General features: G+C 43.1%; 1 protein-coding gene across 1 annotated transcript in view; it reads right to left on the bottom strand.

The window, feature by feature from the left end:
- Positions 1-18,269, bottom strand: part of ITGAV (integrin subunit alpha V) — a 165,261-nt gene extending 146,992 nt beyond the window's left edge. Inside the window, exon 1 of the mRNA XM_033945921.1 lies at positions 17,908-18,269. Coding sequence (XP_033801812.1) covers positions 17,908-18,056 — 149 coding nt within the window. The 5' untranslated portion in view covers positions 18,057-18,269. The remainder of the gene's footprint in view (positions 1-17,907) is intronic.
- Positions 18,270-20,094: the final 1,825 nt, after the last annotated feature.

The following is a 20,094-nucleotide window of genomic DNA, read 5'->3' on the forward strand; positions in this document are numbered from 1 at the left end:
CGCAGGTTACAGCAAATTAGGGCCAATAATCGTCAATTATAGGTTGTTAGTGTTAATTCACACCTAGTTAGGCAATTAGCTGGTACTATTCTGTAACCTGCGCACACTGAGCATAAGACTATAGAACGGGAGAATTTATATTATAAATTCCTATGCAGACAGTCTGTGATAGTTAGGCTAAGTACACAATGAAAAAGTTCATGCAACACAGGGAGGCTTCATGTGGGATGCTAAAACATCTGCCCTACCAGGAAATGGCAAGGGAAGCATGAAGCACCCAAAAAACATTTGTGAACAGGGAATATTGCCAGGAAAGAGTAAATGCTCTTTCAGCAGATCCCAAACCTGGAATTTCTGTGAAAAAATGGCTCTGCCCTTAAAAAGGTCATTCCTCCCACTGAGCACAATGCAGCAATACTTAGCCCAAATAGCAAATTACGCTTACAAACAATTGACAAAAGAAAAACGTAAATCATTTTACTCATCCAATACTAACTCAAAAGGAATCAATACAAAAGAACCGTTCAACTTGTTTACGAATTTATTCGACACCACACGCTACACTCAATTTGTGCAAAATATTAAGCTACCTTCAGCAAATGATCTAGCACAGCATTTTGATTCAAAAATTAAAAACTTAAGAAATAACTGCTCGACAAATGACATATAGGAACATCAAATAGTTAGCATACAAGGAAATGAAATACCATAGGATATGATTTGGAATTCCTTTCAAGATTTAGACTAGAATAATTATATCAAATTATATAACAAGTACACTAAATCATACTGCGTTTTGGACTCCTGTCCCCCAGAAATTATGAAAACAGCTCCATTAGATTTTAAACTAACTTTGTTGAATTATTCGACAGATAAAATGGAAAATTCCTCACTAATAATGGTCGCATTATAATAACCCCCCAAAATTATAAAGAATCGTTAGCATTAGTAACCAACTAAAGACCAGTAGCATCCATTCCATTTTTTTGTAAAAATCATGGAAGGATTGGTACATACCCAACTGATAGAATATCTTGATCAGTTCTCTCTTTTACATGAAACTAAATCTGGTTTCAGACCTCTGTTTAGCACCGAGACAGTAATTGCGGCCATTTTGGATAATTTACATTTCTTGTTTAGTAAGGGCCTTAATGCCCTGATTATGCAATTTGATATGAGTTCTGCCTTTGACTTAGTGGACTATGGGAAATTGTTACAATGCTTAGATGCAATTGGTATCAGATGAGAGGTGTTAGACTGGTTCCGAGGTTTCCTTATGTCCCGTACCTATCAGGTACATTTTAATTAAAATCTCTCTGATACCTGGAGTAATCCATCTGGCGCAGGGGTCACCATTATCCCTATTGCTTTTCAATGTTTACATGTCATCATTAGATGCGCAATTGACCCAACAGGGGATAAAATTATTTAGTTACGCAGATGACTTTACGATCATTAACCCATTCGTAACCTCTCTCTCTGAAGTTACTCCTATGGCAACAGAAGTACTAAATTTGATGGAACAATGGATGACTGAATTTAGACCGAAGCTTAATTTGGTCCATTAGAGCATATTTTGATGCTTCATCATTTAGAATTTTAGTACAATCCCTTACACTGAGCCAGGCTGATTTTTGGGTTGAAGAAGTTCGATCATGTAACTCCTTCCTACCGACTCCTGCATTGGTTGCCGATGGAGGCACGTGTTTAAGTTTGGATGTTTTTGCTTTAAGGTATTATTCGGTTTAGCCCCTAAATATATAACTGATCTTTTCTCTTTCCCAACCAATAGACATAAGAGAAGCTCACACTTGAATTTTGTTTCTCCACCAGTTAGAGGATGTGAATTTAAAAGACATCATCAACATTTTTTCTCATATCGGACAGCATTATGGGGTAAAGATCTGGAACAATTACTTATGCTTGCTAATACTTATGGGGAATTCAGGAGACACCTAAAAACATATCTGTTCCTGAAGTACTTAGGTAGCTGATTTGCACTATCTTTCCCACAATAACCGATCTCTGAAGCTGTTAGATACTAGTTTTTGTAACAATTTGTAGCATTTTTAATTATTGTAAACCGCATAGAACTTCACGGTCCTGTGGTATATAAACTGCAATTATTATTATTATTAAATATTACTACTACTTATTTCCACAGTACTACTAACACAGAAGAGACATTCCCTGCTTGACAGAGCTTGCAATCTATTCAAGGCAGAGAAAAAGGACAAACAAGAGTATGAGGAGGGTCTCATTGATTATCAGAATGATAAAAAAAAAAACCATAGGTACTGAACAGGTGAGTGGGGTTAAGCGCTAAAAGCAGCCTCAAATGTGAAGGGTAAAGGATATGAGGAAAGACTAAAAAGGTTAGGCTCTTCAGTTTGGAAAAGAGATGGCTGAGGGGAGACATGATTGAAGTCTACAAAATCCTGAGTTGAGTAGAATGAGTACAAGTGGATCAATTTTTCACTCCATCAAATATTACAAAGACTAGGGCAGTGATTCCCAACCCTGTCCTGGAGGAACACCAGGCCAATTGGGTTTTCAGGCTAGCCCTAATGAATATGCATGAAGCAAATTTGCATGCCTATCACTTCCATCATATGCAAATCTATCTCATGCATATTCATTAGGGCTAGCCTGAAAACCCGATTGGCCTGGTGTTCCACCAGGACAGGGTTGGGAATCACTGGACTAGGGGACACTCGAAGTTACAGGGAAATAATTTTAAAACCAATAGGAGGAAATATTTTTTCACTCAGAGAATAATTAAGCTCTGGAACATGTTACCAGAGGTTGTGGTAATAGTGGATAGTGTTGCTGGTTTTAAGAAAGATTTGGACAATTTCCTGGAATCCACAGTCTGCTATTGAGAAAGACATGGGGAAGCCACTTCTTGCCCTGGATCGGCAGCATGGAATGTTACTACTCTTTGGGTTTTGGCCAGGTACTAGTGATCTGGATTGGCCGCTATAAGAACGAGCTACTGGACTTGATGAACCTTTGGTCTGACCCAGTAAGACTATTCTTATGTTCTTAAAAGGGGATGTATTATTGTAATTAGTATTAATTGTTATGTTTGTTTGTTTTTTATTTTAACCTAACTCTTAACTTATATAAATCGCATTAGATTTGGAGTATGCGAGTAAATCAAATAATTTAAATAAACTTGAAAACTTGATATACTTCCTTTCCTTGGCTACAATCAAAGCAGTTGCAATGGAGAGTTAAGTGGGCTTTTAGCCTGGATTTGAATAGGAGATGGGAGCAGGCTTGAATATAAGATGGGTGAGGGGCAAAGGACCCTGTGAATCTATAGTCAAAGCAAACACAACCATGGACAAAGTTCTGTGGCAAATAGTACAAACTACCTAATGGTAAAACCACCATCACCCACAACTGCTTCCCTTCTGCTGTTGCTCACTATCCCTGTTCTTTCTTCCTTCTCCCACCATCCCTCTGGGCAACTGCCTTCCTCTCATCATTTACTGTTCTATGCTGTTGCCACCATGTCTGACCACCTCCACTAAGTCCCAATACCTACCTCAGTATTTGCGAGTTTAATTTTTTTTTTTTTTTAATTCTTCAAAAGAGTCCCCTGATAGATCCATACCTTTCATCCACTTTTAATGTAGTGACTTTAACCAATTTTAAAAGAATTCTTCTGTTTGCCCTTAAGACCAGGACTTCACAGCCAGTGGCATAGCAAGGGTATGCCAGTGATGCACTAGGTCCTAGTGACTAGGAGAAGCCTTAAGACCTCTCCCATAAGCAGTGTTCTCCCCAGAAATTTTTTCCAGCCGGGTGGCATGAAAAAGTAGCCGGGTGGGCGGGGTGGGGAAATTTAGTAGTGGGGAAAATTAAATGTATACTATTTTTATTAGTTAATTATTATTATTTTCCAATGCTCGATATGACTTCCTTTTTTAAGGTTTGACACTTTACTAAATTTAAGAAGTATCCAATTCTAGAAGTGAATAATTAGATATTCACCCTCTTTCAAATAGTATAGAGGTTTAAAAAAGGGAAATGCGTTAATGAAGTCATTAGGTTCAATCTAACCATTTATTTCTGCATGAATTTAAACAACTAAAAAAAAAAAGATAAATATAGCTCATCCAGTCATACAAGAAATGGCTGTACAACACCTCTAATAATGTTTTGATCACTAGGTTCCTTCCTGAGGTCTCACTGAGGATATGAAATAGATGCTATCCCCACTTCCAGACCTCTTCCACATAATTTATGCAGAGGTGTTACTGAGCCTTGAAGGGCACTTGTGTGATTGATCTTTATCTGCTTCTTTTTTATTTTGCTATACTGCAAAGTAAGAGCTAGGGCAAAACAGTATAGGTAAAGATGCAGGTAATAATTAGCAATGTATAAAAAATATTTTATTTTTATTTGCTTATAATGTCATTTGAAAGCTGCTTGATGATAATACAACTTTAATTTAATTCTTTATAATGGGTGTGTCTGTGTGTTGGGGGGACAACACCTATGTCAACAGTAAAGTTAGAATAGGGTCATTAAATCCAGTGGTGTACCTAGTATATATGACAGCCAGTGCTAATCATTTTTTTAACAAACCCTCCTCTATATAAAAAAAGATATTTTTTAGTAATAATCCATGAGTCACACAATAAGGGTGCATCTAGGAAAAGGCAGCATCTTAAACACTGCAGTGAGCACGATAGCACCAACACACGCATTGTAAAACTAAACAAACCATATCCTACACAGTCAATTGATCCCGTAGTCGATGCTAACAGAAAACCATGTCCTTTTCATACACACAGAACACAGATACAACCTCGCCCAATATGGAATAATCACAAACTAAAAATAGAAATATGTAGACAAAAGTTAAACTGAACAAAGAAACCAGACTCTGCATACAATGCAACACCATAGAAACAGTGACACATGTCCCCTAATACTGTGCAAAATATAAAGACAGTAGATGTAAATTTGAAAAAAACTTCTACATAACAGTTACCACTTTACAAATTAACAAATAGAAATAAAATAATGAGAAATATGAAAATACCATTTTATTGGACTAATCCATTTTTCAATTAGCTTTCAGAGGCCAAATCTTTCTTCAAGACAGTACAGTATACAGCTGTTATGGTATCCTGTCCTGACCTGAGGAAAGGGGTTTATTCCCCCCCCCCCCCCAAATTGCCTTATTTCCATTTCCTATTGATAAATTTTAATCAATACAGTTACAATACTACTTGATTCTACGTAAAGCAACAAAAATATTTTTTTTCTACCTTTTGTCGTTTCTGCTTTAGTCATCTTCTCTTCACTCTCTTCTTTCTATTTAGCATTTGTCCTCGCTCCCTTCCATGCAACATCTGTCCTCTCTTTTTGCCTCTTCCACCCTGCCTCTGCCCTCTCTCTCTACACCCCTTCCATCTACTGTCCACCCTATCTCTGCCCCTTGCATCCACTGTCCACCCTTTCTGCATTTTCCATCCAGTGTCTGCCCTCTCTCTGTTCCATATGGTATCTTCCCTCTTTCTATGTCCCTTCAATAAACTCTATATCCTGTGCCCTTTCTCTCCTTTGTACATGATTTATTTCAGCTTCAACCCCTCTCCATTTTTTTGTCTCCACCCTTCCCCTATGCTCTGGTATCTCTCTCTTCTCCTTTCCTTCCTTCCTTCCTTCCCACTCCACCCCATGGTCTGACATCTCTATCTCTATCTCCTTCCCTTCTCTCCCCCCTCTCCAGTATCTGCCTCCTGTCTTTCCCCTTTGGCCCAGGCTTCTCTCTTTCTCTCCGTCTTTCTTCTGTGAGGAGATCATATTGATCTTGAACACTGAATAATTCTTCCACATTCTCCATATCACTGTACTGTAGTCTGGTCCAGCAGACTGCTTTGGCACTATTACATGGGTAATAGTAAATTCATTATGCATCAGCTTTCCACACAGAATGCCACAAGTCTCTATTTCTTGTGCTGTGTTTACATCTGCCAGCAGCAGAAACTTGTGAGACAGATCCCTTGGCAATACTACACTTTGGAGCCCTTTGACCATCTGGTTCTGTATGGCTGCAGGCTTTAAAGCTCTGTTTACTGGAGGAGACTGTCCAGCATACATAGTTGCATCGCTCTTAAGGATCTGATCAGAGATTACATTAGACAAGGTAGTATTTTTAGGCATGGAAAAACAGGACATGTTCTCCTCAATCTGCTCAGATGCCCTTTAATGTTCATCTGATCTCGGGCTAAATCTTGCCTCCTGAGCTGATCTTCAAAGGAGAGCGGAGTGAGAGCCATATCGGCAGTGAGATCCGTTTTGGGCAGCATGTTGTGCAGGGCTGGACTAAGGCAAGTTGTAAGCTTCCTTCTATCGCAGACCTAACTTCCATAAGTCAGCAACGGAGGGAAGCTTACAACTCGCTGCTCTCGCTTGCTTCGAGCCTTCCTCATTGCCGGGTCCTGCCTTCACGGAAACAGAAAGTAGGCAGGACCAATGTTCCCTCTAAGGATTGATGAGGTGTGTGCAAAAAAAAATATGCATGAGCGACAAGTTACATATTCCACAAATTTATGAGCAGGCACGGAGGACGCATTTTTAAACAAATGTAGTTTATCCTTGTACTCCTTATGTATTTTTAATCATCTATGGATATGTTTGTATGTTTATTGTTCAAATCAAGTTTCAAGTTTCAAGTTTATTAGGTTTTTATACACCGCCTATCAAGATTATCTAAGCGGTTTTTACAATCAGGTACTCAAGCATTTGCCCTATCTGTCCCGGTGGGCTCACAATCTATCTAACGTACCTGGGGCTACGGAGGACTAAGTGACTTGCCCAGGGTCACAAGGAGCAGCGCGGGGTTTGAACCCACAACCCCAGGGTGCTGAGGCTGTAGCTCCAACCTCTGCGCCACACGCTCCTCCTATGGTTTTATTTATTTCCCAAAATTTATTTTTGTTATACACATTGAAAATATTTGATATTGCGTTTAAATCAAAATCTCAATAAACTTGAAACGAGTGCCCATGAGATTGTGGGAGGGTTAAATACTCAAAACTTAGAAGAATAACAATTTACTTAAAGTTTTTGCTTCACCAGCTTTCTGGTATCTTTACATAATGCAGTGGTGTACCTAGCATATGTAACACCCGGGGCCCATCATTTTTTGGCACACCCCTCCCCCCCATCTGTACGAAAAACATGATTTTTAGTAACAAGTCACACGTCACACATGAGTACCTAGGAAAAGGCAGCATCTTACATATTGCAGTGAACAGTACATCAATACACCCATTGTAAAACTAAACAAGCCAGACCAGCACAGATCAATCCTACACCGTCAATCCTAACAGAAAACTATGTCTTTCGAACACACAGAACACACCTTCGCCTAGTATGGAATATGTAATCACAAACTAACCCCTCCCTCTTTTACAAAACTGTAGTGTGGATTTTAGCTACGGAGGTAACAGCTCTGATGCTCATAAAATTCTGAGCATCAGAGCTGCTACCACCACGGCTGGTGCTAAAAAACGCTTCACAGTTTTGTAAAAGGGGGGATAAAATAAAAATACATAGACAAAGGTTAAATTGAACCAGCAAGAAGCTGGACTCTGCATACAATGCTTCACAGAAACAGTGACACATGTCTCCTAAAGCAATAAATAAATATAAATTTTTTTCTACCTTTGTCTTCTGTGGTTTCTGCTTTCCTCATCTTCTTGTAACTCTCTTCCTTCCATCCACTGTCTGCCGTCTCTCTTCCCCTATATGGCATCTTCTCTCCTTCTATGCCCCTTCCAGAAACTGTATGCCTCCCCCTTCCATCTCTCCTTTCACCCCCATTGGTCTGGCATCTCTCTCCTCGCCTTCCCTCTCCCACACCTCTCCTCTGCAATCCCTTTCCCTTTTTTCCCTCATTTCCCTTTTCAATTTATTTTCTGCATCTGTCTAGATTATGTTCTTACTACCCTCTCATCAATGTCCTTTTTTACTGTCTACCTAAAGCTTGCAACCTCTTTCCCTCACCCCTCCAGTGTTTCCCTAACTCAATCCTTTTCTCCCCATCATGTAACATAGTAACATAGTAGATGACGGCAGATAAAGACCCGAATGGTCCATCCAGTCTGCCCAACCTGATTTAATTTAAAAATTTTTTTTTTTTTTCTTCTTAGCTATTTCTGGGCGAGAATCCAAAGCTTTACCCGGTACTATGCTTGGGTTCCAACTGCTGAAATCTCTGTTAAGACTTACTCCAGCCCATCTACACCCTCCCAGCCATTGAAGCCCTCCCCTGCCCATCCTCCACCAAACGGCCATACACAGACACAGACCGTACAAGTCTGCCCAGTAACTGGCCTAGTTTAATATTTAATATTATTTTCTGATTCTAAATCTTCTGTGTTCATCCCACGCTTCTTTGAACTCAGTCACAGTTTTACTCTCCACCACCTCTCTCGGGAGCGCATTCCAGGCATCCACCACCCTCTCCGTAAAGTAAACTTCCTAACACTGCCCCTGAATCTACCACCCCTCAACCTCAAATTATGTCCTCTGGTTTTACCATTTTCCTTTCTCTGGAAAAGATTTTGTTCTACGTTAATACCCTTTAAGTATTTGAACGTCTGAATCATATCTCCTCTGTCTCTCCTTTCCTCTAGGGTATACATATTCAGGGCTTCCAGTCTCTCCTCATACGTCTTCTGGCGCAAGCCTCCTATCATTTCCGTCGCCCTCCTCTGGACCGCCTCAAGTCTTCTTACATCTTTCGCCAGATACGGTCTCCAAAACTGAACACAATACTCCAAGTGGGGCCTCACCAATGACCTGTACAGGGGCATCAACACCTTCTTCCTTCTACTGACTACGCCTCTCTTTATACAGCCCAGAATCCTTCTGGCAGCAGCCACTGCCTTGTCATACTGTTTTTTCGCCTTTAGATCTTCGGACACTATCACCCCAAGGTCCCTCTCCCCGTCCATGCATATCAGCTTCTCTCCTCCCAGCATATACAGTTCATCCTATTATTAATCCCCAAATGCATTACTCTGCATTTCTTTGCATTGAATTTTAGTTGCCAGGCATTAGACCATTCCTCTAACTTTTGCAAATCCTTTTTCATATTTTCCACTCCCTCTTCGGTGTCTACTCTGTTACAAATCTTGGTATCATCTGCAAAAAGGCACACTTTTCCTTCTAACCCTTCAGCAATGTCACTTACACACATATTGAACAGGATTGGCCCCAGCACCGAACCCTGAGGGACTCCACTAGTCACCTTTCCTTCCTTCGAGCGACTTCCATTAACCACCACCCTCTGGCATCTGTCCGACAGCCAGTTTCTGACCCAGTTCACCACTTTGGGTCCTAACTTCAGCCCTTCAAGTTTGTTTAACAGCCTCCTATGAGGAACTGTATCAAAGACTTTGCTGAAATCCAAGTAAATTACATCTAGCATATGTCCTCGATCCAGCTCTCTGGTCACCCAATCAAAAAATTCAATCAGGTTCGTTTGGCACGATTTACCTTTTGTAAAGCCATGTTGCCTCGGATCCTGTAACCCATTAGATTCAAGGAAATACACTATCCTTTCTTTCAGCAACACTTCCATTATTTTTCCAACAACTGAAGTGAGGCTCACCGGCCTGTAGTTTCCTGCTTCATCCTTGTGACCACTTTTATGAATAGGGACCACATCCGCTCTCCTCCAATCCCCAGGAATCACTCCCGTCTCCAGAGATTTGTTGAACAAGTCTTTAATAGGACTCGCCAGAACCTCTCTGAGCTCCCTTAGTATCCTGGGATGGATCCCGTCTGGTCCCATCGCTTTGTCCACCTTCAGTTTTTCAAGTTGCTCATAAACACCCTCCTCCGTGAACGGCGCAGAATCTACTCCATTTTCTCGTGTAACTTTGCCAGACAATCTCGGTCCTTCTCTAGGATTTTCTTCTGTGAACACAGAACAGAAGTATTTGTTTAGCACATTTGCTTTCTCCTCATCACTCTCCACATATTTGTTCCCAGCATCTTTCAGCCTAGCAATTCCATTTTTTATCTTCCTCCTTTCACTAATATATCTGAAAAAATTTTTATCTCCCTTTTTTACATTTTTAGCCATTTGTTCTTCCGCCTGTGCCTTCGCCAAACGTATCTCTCTCTTGGCTTCTTTCAGTTTCACCCTGTAGTCCTTTCTGCTCTCCTCTTCTTGGGTTTTTTTATATTTCATGAACGCCAACTCTTTCGCCTTTATTTTCTCAGCCACTAGGTTGGAGAACCATATCGGCTTCCTTTTTTCTCTTGTTTTTATTGATTTTCTTCACATAAAGGTCCGTAGCCATTTTTATCGCTCCTTTCAGCTTAGACCACTGTCTTTCCACTTCTCTTATGTCTTCCCATCCTAACAGCTCTTTCTTCAGGTACTTTCCCATTGCATTAAAGTCCGTACGTTTGAAATCTAGGACTTTAAGTATCGTGCGGCCGCTCTCCACTTTAGCCGTTATATCAAACCAAGCCGTTTGATGATCGCTACTACCCAGGTGAGCACCCACTCGAACATTAGAGATACTCTCTCCATTTGTGAGGACCAGATCCAATATCGCTTTTTCCCTTGTGGGTTCCGTCACCATTTGTCTGAGCAGAGCCTCTTGAAAGGCATCCACAATCTCCCTACTTCTTTCCGATTCCGCAGACGGAACATTCCAGTCCGCATCCGGCAGGTTGAAATCTCCCAACAGCAGAACCTCCTCTTTCCTTCCAAACTTTTGGATATCCACAATCAGATCCTTTTATTTATCCACAATCCTTTTATTTATCCACAATCCTCCTTTTATTTATCCCCTCCTTCCATCATGTACCCTCTTTCTCCAACCCTTCCATCTAGTACCTTCTCCTCTCTCTGTCCACTTATCATCCAGCATCTGCTCCCCTCTTTCTCTCCTCCCATTTCCTTCTGGCATTTGCTCCCTTATCTCTCCCATCTGCACTTCCATCCAGCATAGGCTCCCCACTACCATCCAATGTCTGCCCTTTCTCCCTCCATCCACCCTTCAATCAGCATCTTCCCCCTTATGTCTCTCCCCTTTCTCTGTAGATCAATTCCACCAGCACCACCCTTCCATACCACCCTGCCCCCTTTCTTTCCCTCCACCACTTTTCCATTCCAGCAGTCCTGCTCCTTTCGCTCCCTTCATGCAGCAAGGTCCCGCGATGATTGTAGCTGCCTGCTGCCAATCCACCCCACTCTGATGTACTTGCTCTAGAGCGGACTCAGCAGCCGCATGCTGGAAGGGCCCGCGATGACTCATCTACTGGCTCTGCTCTGGAAGAAGTAAGTTACGTTGGAGGGGGTGGACCCGGCAGATGCAGGGAGTTGCGGCAAAGTCCCGCAATGACTGCGTCTGCCGGGTCCACCCCCTCCGACGTAACTTACTTCTTCCAGAGCAGAGCCAGCAGACGAGTCATCGCGGGACCTTCCTGCACCTTAGCGCGGATGCTGACTCTGCTGAAGAGAAATTAAGTCAGTGGTAACGTGACCATTTATTTTTTTCATCAAAAGGGGACATCTATTAATTGACTGTGTATCCTTTCTTTCTTTCTGCACTCAGGCCCAACAATTGTCCCTTTCTATTCCCTCCCTCCTTCCTTCCCATGTCCTTAGTGCCCCCAGTGCCTCCTTCCCGTGTCCATAGTGCCCCCAGTGCCTCCTTCCCATGTCCTTTGTGCCCCCAGTGCCTCCTTCTTATGTCCCCCCACTGCCTTCCAGATTTTGCCCACCCCCAAAGCCAGTCAACTCTGCCACCTCTCCATTTTTTTCTCTCTGTCACCACCGCATCCCCTATGCTCTGGCATCTCTCTCTTCTCCTTTCTTTCTTTTGCACCCCATAGTCTGGTATCTCCCCTTCCCTGATTCTCTGGCATCTCTCTCCTTTCCTTTTCTTCCATCTTTCGCTCCCCCTCCATGCTCTCACATCTCCCCCTTCCTTTTCCCTTAGTCTGGCATACCTCCTCCTACCCTCCAAGCCCTGGCATCTCCTTTCATTCCCTCCCTCATCTTCCTTCTCCCTCCAGCTGGGTACCGCAACACTCTTCCCTGCAGCTCTGGACTTCCCCACAATTGCCATGCTTCGGTTCCTCTTCTTCCTTCCTTCCCCCCCTCCCCCCCCCCCCCGCGGGACCCTGCGGCACCATCAACTCTTACTCCCTCTAACGTCGGCCCTGCAGCTCCGGACTTCCCCGCACCTTCTCCCCCCCCCCCCCCTTCGGATCGCTATTATTTAAAATGTTATAGCCACGGAGCTGTATCCATCAGTGGAGACGTCTAACCTCGGCCTGCCCCGGAACTCTTACTACAGCACTACAGCAGCCGCCCGTCTAGGCAGGAACAGGAAGTCACTGTTGCAGTAAGAGTTCCGGGGCAGGCCGAGGTTAGACGTCTCCACTGATGGATACAGCGCCGCCGCTATAACATTTAAAATAATAGCGATCCGAAGGGGGGGGCAGGTGTGGGGAAGTCCGGAGCTGCAGGGCCGGCGTTACACCAATGAGACCAAGGGGCGGACCGCCCCCCACTTAATACGCCACTGATTGCGGGGATCATGAAAGGAGTCGCCACTGCTGCATCTTAGGCGAGCAAGGCAGACCGCCACCGCCGCCGCTTCCTCTCACCTCCGCTCGAGTGAGCGACACCAGAAGAAGCATGAGCGACGCCACTGAAAATAGTGAGCGATCGCTCATGCGCTCACCTTAGAGGGAACACTGCCGCAGGACCCGGCAGTGAGGAAAGCCCGAAGCAATCAAGAGCAAGTTGTAAGCTGACCTGTCTCCTATAGCGAACCCATGCTCCGGGGCGTGTGTATGCCGACTTCCCTTCTCTTCCCCCCTCGGGACGTGACTTCCGGTTTTGGAGAGAAGCGGCATTCACATTCACATTCACATTCCCCGGAGCATGGGTTCAAGTCGCTTGCTGGCGTTAAAAACTAAAAAAAAAAAAAAAAAGTCAGGCTCCTGCGATTCAAGCTATGCCGAGTCAGCCCGGTAAATCTCCAAACCGGTGAGAAGGTTTTTTTTTTTTTTTTAATGTTGAGCAGAAGGCAGCAGCAGCAGCAGGATTGCCATCGAGATTACAGCCGGGCGCTCATCTAAATTAGCTGGGCGGAGCGCCCGGCTGAAAGGCCCTGGGGAGAACACTGCATAAGGAAGGGGCCTTAGGTGCCTGATACAATCAGGACCTTAGGCCCTTTCCAGTGCATCTAGGATGCAACGGAAGGGGGGAGGGCTTACATTATGAAAATGCGGCACTTCAAGGCAGGAGGGAGTGGGTATCCCTCCTGCCTGATTTTTGATGAAAGGTACGGGGGAGGGGTGTTGAGGGTTATTGAGCTGGGAGTGAAGTCTGATCCGACCCCCCCCCCCCCCAAGCCCACTAGACCAGGATTTTGAGGGAAGGGTTGGGGAGATTGGAAGGCGGGGGCACGCACATGGGTCAGAGAAGAGAAGAGGTACTGGTGCCGCCACCAAAATGGCGCCCGGGGCAGAACTCCCCTCCCCCCTTATTACACCACTGGTCACAGCTTCCTTGACATCTTCATCACTTCAAAACTGCTGTCCACAGAGAAATTTCTTCAAAACTCAGAACAGGAAATAATCCTTGGGAGCCAGGTGGATGGTTCAGCTGCTGAAACCCACATTCTCGGATGCCAGCCTATGATTGTTGTGACATTGTCATGAAGAAGCAGCATGCCTGCTGTGAGTTTTCCTTGTCTTGTCCCCTTGATTGACTACTACAAAGCAATTATTGTGTTGGCGTAACTCTCCTCGGTTATGGTTATCTTGTGGTGGCATGAATTCCAGAGGCAAAAGTCCTTCATCATCCCGGAAAACAGTTGTTTTGACTTTGCCTGCACATTTTTCCATCTTGAACTTTTTTTGGGGTGGTAGATGACTGTGTTTCCATTGCATTGACTCCATTTTGAACTCAGGATCTCTGTGATAGACCCAAATGTCATCTCCTGCCACTAAACGATGAAAAGAATCACTTGGTCTTCAAGGAACATCTCCTGACAGCACTGGATCCTGGGGGCTTTCTGACATGGTGGCAGCATTCTTGGAACCCATCTTGCACTAACCTTGGACATGCCCAACTTTTCATGAATTATTTTCCAAGATGTCCATTTCTTCAGTTATTTGGGAAACTTTAATTCATCTGTCAGACAAAATTAAATCCACGACTTTCTTGTACATTTCTGTGGAAGTTGCTTCCACAGGCCATCCAGTTTGAGATCATATTCAATGAAGTCTCTACTCCACTTAAACTGCCTGCTTCAAAATTTTACTTTGTAGGAAGATGGGCAGACTCACCATAAATTGCCGTGATGTGTTCATGGATAGCCTTTGGCTTTTTCCTTTCTTTTGTGAGAAATTTTATCACTGAATGGTGCTCCAAATCTAGCAGTTTCTTATTCGATTCGCATGAGGACTCTTCTGACATCCTGTCTCTTGGACAGATAGACTCGCAGTGAGCTGCAACTACCGTGTTTCCCCAAAAATAAGCCCAAACGTGATTTTCGGGGTAGGTCTTAATATAAGCCCTATCCCAAAAATTAGCCCTAGTCTCTGGATTCGCTGGCAGCAGCACTTTCCCCCGCCTCCCTCTTCCTGCCTCCACCACGCAGCTGAACCCCTGCTGACTCTTCCATCTCTCCCTCCCATCCAACCCCACTGACCCTCCAACTGCGAGACCTACTACCTCTCTCCACAGAGCAGCAGCACTCTAAGTAAGCTGCTTCATGGCCTTCTCCCGCCAGGGCATTCCCTCTGCCACATCACTGATTATGTCATCAGCAACGCGGTACACTGAAGACCCCGGCGGGAGAAGGCCGCGAAGCAGCCTGTTTAGAGTGCTGCCAATGCTGCTTTGTGGAGGGAGGTATGTAGGTCTCGTGGTCGGTGGAGTTCGGATGGGAGGGAGAGATGGAAGGATGGGATGGTCAGCGGGGGTACAATTGTGCAGCGGAGGTGGGCTGCTCAAGGGTTCTGCTGCAGCTGCACGAAAGGGAGGGATAGAAGCAGGGCAAGGGTTCTGCTGTACAAGAGATGGAAGGGATATATAGAAATATGCTGTGCACAGTACAATGGTTCTGCTGCACAGGGGAATGGGAGGGAGGGAAGGATTGAAAGATACTGCAGAGGGAAGGCACAAGGGGATGGGTGAGAGGGGAGAAAAGATGCTGCACATGTGGGGGAGAGAAAGGAAAGAGGAAGAATTGGGGTGGAGAAGAGGAAGGGAGAGATGATCATTGTACATGGAAAAAAATAAGACCTAGTACGTTTTTTGGGCCCAAAATTAATATAAGACACTGTCTTATTTTCAGGGAAACACAGTATGTATGAGCAACCTTGTGACATGCCACAACATGCACAGACTTGTTACTTTCTTTCATTCTCATGTAGATATATTATTGAACATCCCTCATATTTATTTAAAAACTTTTAACCTGCTTATACCTGAGCAGTTTACAAAATACAGTAAAACCTTGGATTGCAAGTAACTTAGTTTACAAGTTTTTTGCAAGACAAGCAAAACATTTTATTAAATTTTAACTTGATATTCAAGCAATGTCTTGCAATACAAGCACATACAGTATACACGCGTCACAACTGAGCCGATGGTTCTTCTCTCTGACACTGCAAGAGTGTAGTGACTGTTCTAACTGAGCGTTTTTTCAGAACGAATTATGCTTGTAAACTAAAGTTTTACTGTACAAACAAATATTACAACAATTCAAAACACATTTAAAAACAAAATTTAATTGTATATTCATACTTTATTCCATTTTTTTAATATTGCTGCAAAACCTCTTTAAAAGACTGCAGTTGTTGTTTTTTAAAAAAACAAAACCAAAATACAGTCATATATTCATAATTCACTATTAAAATACTCCTCCCCTTCTTAAAATGCTTCAGAAAAAAAGAGATGTCTTCAAAAATATTTTAATACCCTGTATTGACCAACTGAATTGTTCCATAATTTTATCCCTGGTGGCTCTTGTCCTAGCATTTTTTTACTTGCTTTATATCATCTACAGACAAAGATATTGTACTCTCTGATCTTAAAGATCACCCTGGATGATGTAATGTCATTTCTTGAGACAGGTGCTCCCAACTGTTCTGGTCCACTATCTTGTTCTTGCTGCCTCTTTTATTTATTCCCATGTGCCTCCTTCCTTTCTAGGGCTACAAATTTATTTGTCCCTGTATCTCTCCCTTCAGGCACATTCCAGACGGATATCACTGCTTCTCCACCTCCCTCTCATCAACATCTGAAGTAACACTCCTGCTCATACTAAACAAGAGTCATATAGAATGACAAGTAAAACAAAGACAGTAAACTACATGGAAAGAAAAAATATATATATTCATATTAACAAATGGTAGACATCCTTTTTTCTTTTGGGATGACTATCATATGAGGAAAGGCTAAAAAGTGTGTTTTTTTTGGGGGGGGGAGGAGGGGGTTGAGGGATATGATATTGGTCTATAAAATTCTAGGTGGAGTAGACCAGGTTGACTGCTTATTCTTTGCAAAAGGACAAAGACTAGGAAACACTCCATTAAGTTACATAGTAAAAGTTACATAGTAACACATTTAAAACAAACAGTCAAAAATACTTTTTCACTCAATAAATAGTTAAACTCTGGAGCTCGTTATCAGAAATGTGTTAAAAGAAGTTAGTGCAGCTGGAATTTAAAAAAAAAAAAAAGTTTAGTCATATTCCTGGAGGAAAAACTCCATAAACCATTATTAAAGTAGACCCGGAGAAAGTCACTGCTTATCACTGGGGTTAAGTAACATGGAATCTTGCTACTTTTGGGGATTCTACCAAGGACTCTGACCACTATTGGAAACAGGACATGAGGATAAATGAACCTATGGCTTTGGCATACTATGAAACTCATACTTCTACTTCTAATAAATATGATTTATGAACTAATCGTTCTACGCAAATATATGCTATTTCTAATACATCATAATTCTTGCTACTCACAGGAGCTAACTTTTCAAAATTATTGGGGATGTTAAACCCATCAATAATTACCCTTCCCTGGACACACTCAAAAGAGTTTGCTACAGATCTGAACAAGGAGAGTACTGGGCTGTGGCCAGTTCTTATTCAGAGAAGACAAATGTGAGTTTGCAAGAACACATCCCCTGAATACTCATCTAGTACTTTTATGGCTAATTTATATACGGTCCTAAGAAAAAGGGATCAGAACCTACAAAAAAAACTTCAGTTTTCACCCAAAACCAATATGGCCACTAGAATGCTCTACTATATAAACAAAACCACATACTCCTCACATGCCACTGACAAACCCACAAAACAAGAAACACATTCACCACATGTCTCTAAAACTCATAAATGAGAATCATTTTGCAAGAAAAAGAAAAATTTAAAAAAAAAAGAATCTTCGCAACAGGCACAACCAACTCTAAACCGGCTTGCCATAAACATTGCCACGGAAGAGTGAAAGTGAAGTAGGAAGAGGGGGATTAACCAAGGACGCCCGATTGATATACAGCAAGTGTTTTCCTTGTTCTTTGTGCTCTTTTTTTCGGGAGCACTCTGTTGTTGGACTTTATTTTCCTATAAAACTGATTGAACTATAAAAAAAAGTGATCAGCTACTTTACAGGCAGATTAGAGAAGTGGGTAGAGGGTGTCCAGGGTTTCAGTCCACAAAGTTAAAACTTTTTTTCCCCCATAGAACTCGCTGGAGCCACCAGCTTGCAGCAATCCGAAAGGTATACGTTCAGGAAGAAGCGATTGCATTAAAGGGGGAGGGGGGGGTCACAAAGATTTCGGCTGCCCCTATGACTCAATCGGGCAGCGGGGAAGACACTTACGAGGAGTGATCGGGAACGAAGAAGTCCACGGCGAAGCCGAAGTAGCTGCCCGGGGAGCCCGAGTGCACCGCCGGGCTCTCCGCGTCCAGATTGAAGGCGCCGCAGCCGGCGAGGAGCAAAAGCAGCCCGAGAGGCCGAGCCGTAGCCATGTCCCCCCGGTGCCGGGGCTCAGAACAGCCTGGTGGCAGCAGGAAGTGAGAGGGAGCCGAAGCATCCCAGAGACAGGCGGGCAGCGGCAAACTTCCGCAAATCCTCCCCGGCACGGGGCGTGGAAAGAGAAGGAGCGTAGGCGGGCGAGCGCAAGCAGCAGAACTGGATAGGGGCCTTTACGCTTCCCCCGTGTCCAAAAGCATTTAAGCTTCCCACTCGTGTGTGCCGGATCGGGGGAGGGAAGAGAGGGAGATCTAATATATACCTAGACCCCCCCACCCCCCAAAAAAACCAACCCTAAAAATACTTCTAGGGCATCTATTGCCTTGGATTTCATAGACCAGGTTCCTAATGACCCAGAAGCATAAGTTGACGCCCTTGAAGAAAAGATGTGTGACCCTTTGTATGGATTTGCAATCAAATACATAGTATTCTAATGGGATTCTTTTATTTATTAGCTACCTAAACGTTATTAATCTTCCTTAATAACAATATAGGTTCATTTTAATTGTAATTTTATTGCCATATCAAAGAAAAATGGGGAAGCCCAATGATCTACAGTGAAAAGTAAACAGTCCACCGATGAAAACAAAAAGCTGTGGCTACAGATGTTCTGAAGATAATTTATTATACACTAACATATAAAAGCATGAAAATTAAATTTAAAAAGTACAATGATAAAAAATACAGTGATAAAAGTCCAACTGGACCCTACACAGTCCGTGTTTCGGCGAACACGCCTTCCTCATCTGAGGGGCACCTGAGGCAGGTTTAAAGACAATAGACTGTTTTCAGTCCAATTCTTTATATGTGAGTTTGCAAACCATTGGACCCCTGAGGAAGGTGTGTTCGCCGAAACACGGACCGTGTAGGGTCCGTTTGGACTTTTATCACTGTATTTTTTATTATTGTACTTTTTTAATTGAATTTTCATATTGCCTATATCAATGTATGTCAAGAACCTCTTGACATGCAGCATAGATAAAGTCATGGAAAGATGGTTGGACTGATTAAAAGCCAGATACTCCAGATCTTATACTTTCCACTGGGAGAATCAGGGATATCTCTTGCAGCGTCTCGAAAGCCAGATCCTCCAGATCAGCCAATGCAAGGACCTGATTTAAGGTGGAATGTACAGGATCTGGAGGATCCTGCTTTTGCATCTTTTTTATTCCTGTTCTCTTGCTCTGCACTCATGCACACCCTTCTTTTATTTTTTTAACCACAGATTCTCTGAGACTTACTGTGCTGGAAAAAAAAAAATCATTCAACATATCTACTGCTATAGGGTTGTCATTCTGTCCTGAGGTTATACAGAATGTAGAGCAGGCATCTTATATCATTTATATGCCTTGGATCCCTTTTAATAAATATTGGAAGGGGAGGGTTTCCTGGTTTCTGGGCAAACCTATTCCATGCTGCATAATAAATTCAAACTAATTGAAATTGAAGATGATTTAAATAGGCAGGAAAGGCTATGGACCAAATTGCACTCTGCAGGCCAGCCGCCAATATTCAGTGGCATTTAACCAAACAGTCATTGAATATCAGCTGTGACTAGCCATTTTAAAGTGGGCAAGAGAGGGGCATTCTAGGGGAAGAGCTGGCAATCAAGCAGGTGTCAGCAAATTTGGTGCTGCTGCTCCATAGCTAAGTGACCAAATAGGAGTGTATGCATAATAGCAGTCCTAAATTTGGTTGTGTAGCTATGTGAGCGAACACTGAATACTGGGTTCTCCTTTTTTCAGCTAGACCACCAGGAATCGGACAGATAGGCCCACAGTAACCCTGGGTGGTGTCAAGATGTCCTGGGGGGGGAGGGAGGAAGAGGTGATCCAGTGGGAGTGCTCAAAGTTCTTCCAGTGGGAGGGAGGGCAATCAGAAGGGAGAGTTCATGTTCCTCCAGGGGGTGGAAGGGAATCTTGGCTTGGCTGGATGTTCCAGGAGGTTAGAAGGCAGAACTGGAATCATGGGGGAGCAAGTCAAGATCTGGCCAGATAACCTTATGCAAGTCCCAGCCAATATTCAACTGGAACC

Source organism: Geotrypetes seraphini, chromosome 5 (genome assembly GCF_902459505.1).
Source record: "Geotrypetes seraphini chromosome 5, aGeoSer1.1, whole genome shotgun sequence".
In the NCBI taxonomy this organism is placed as follows: Eukaryota; Metazoa; Chordata; class Amphibia; order Gymnophiona; family Dermophiidae; genus Geotrypetes; species Geotrypetes seraphini.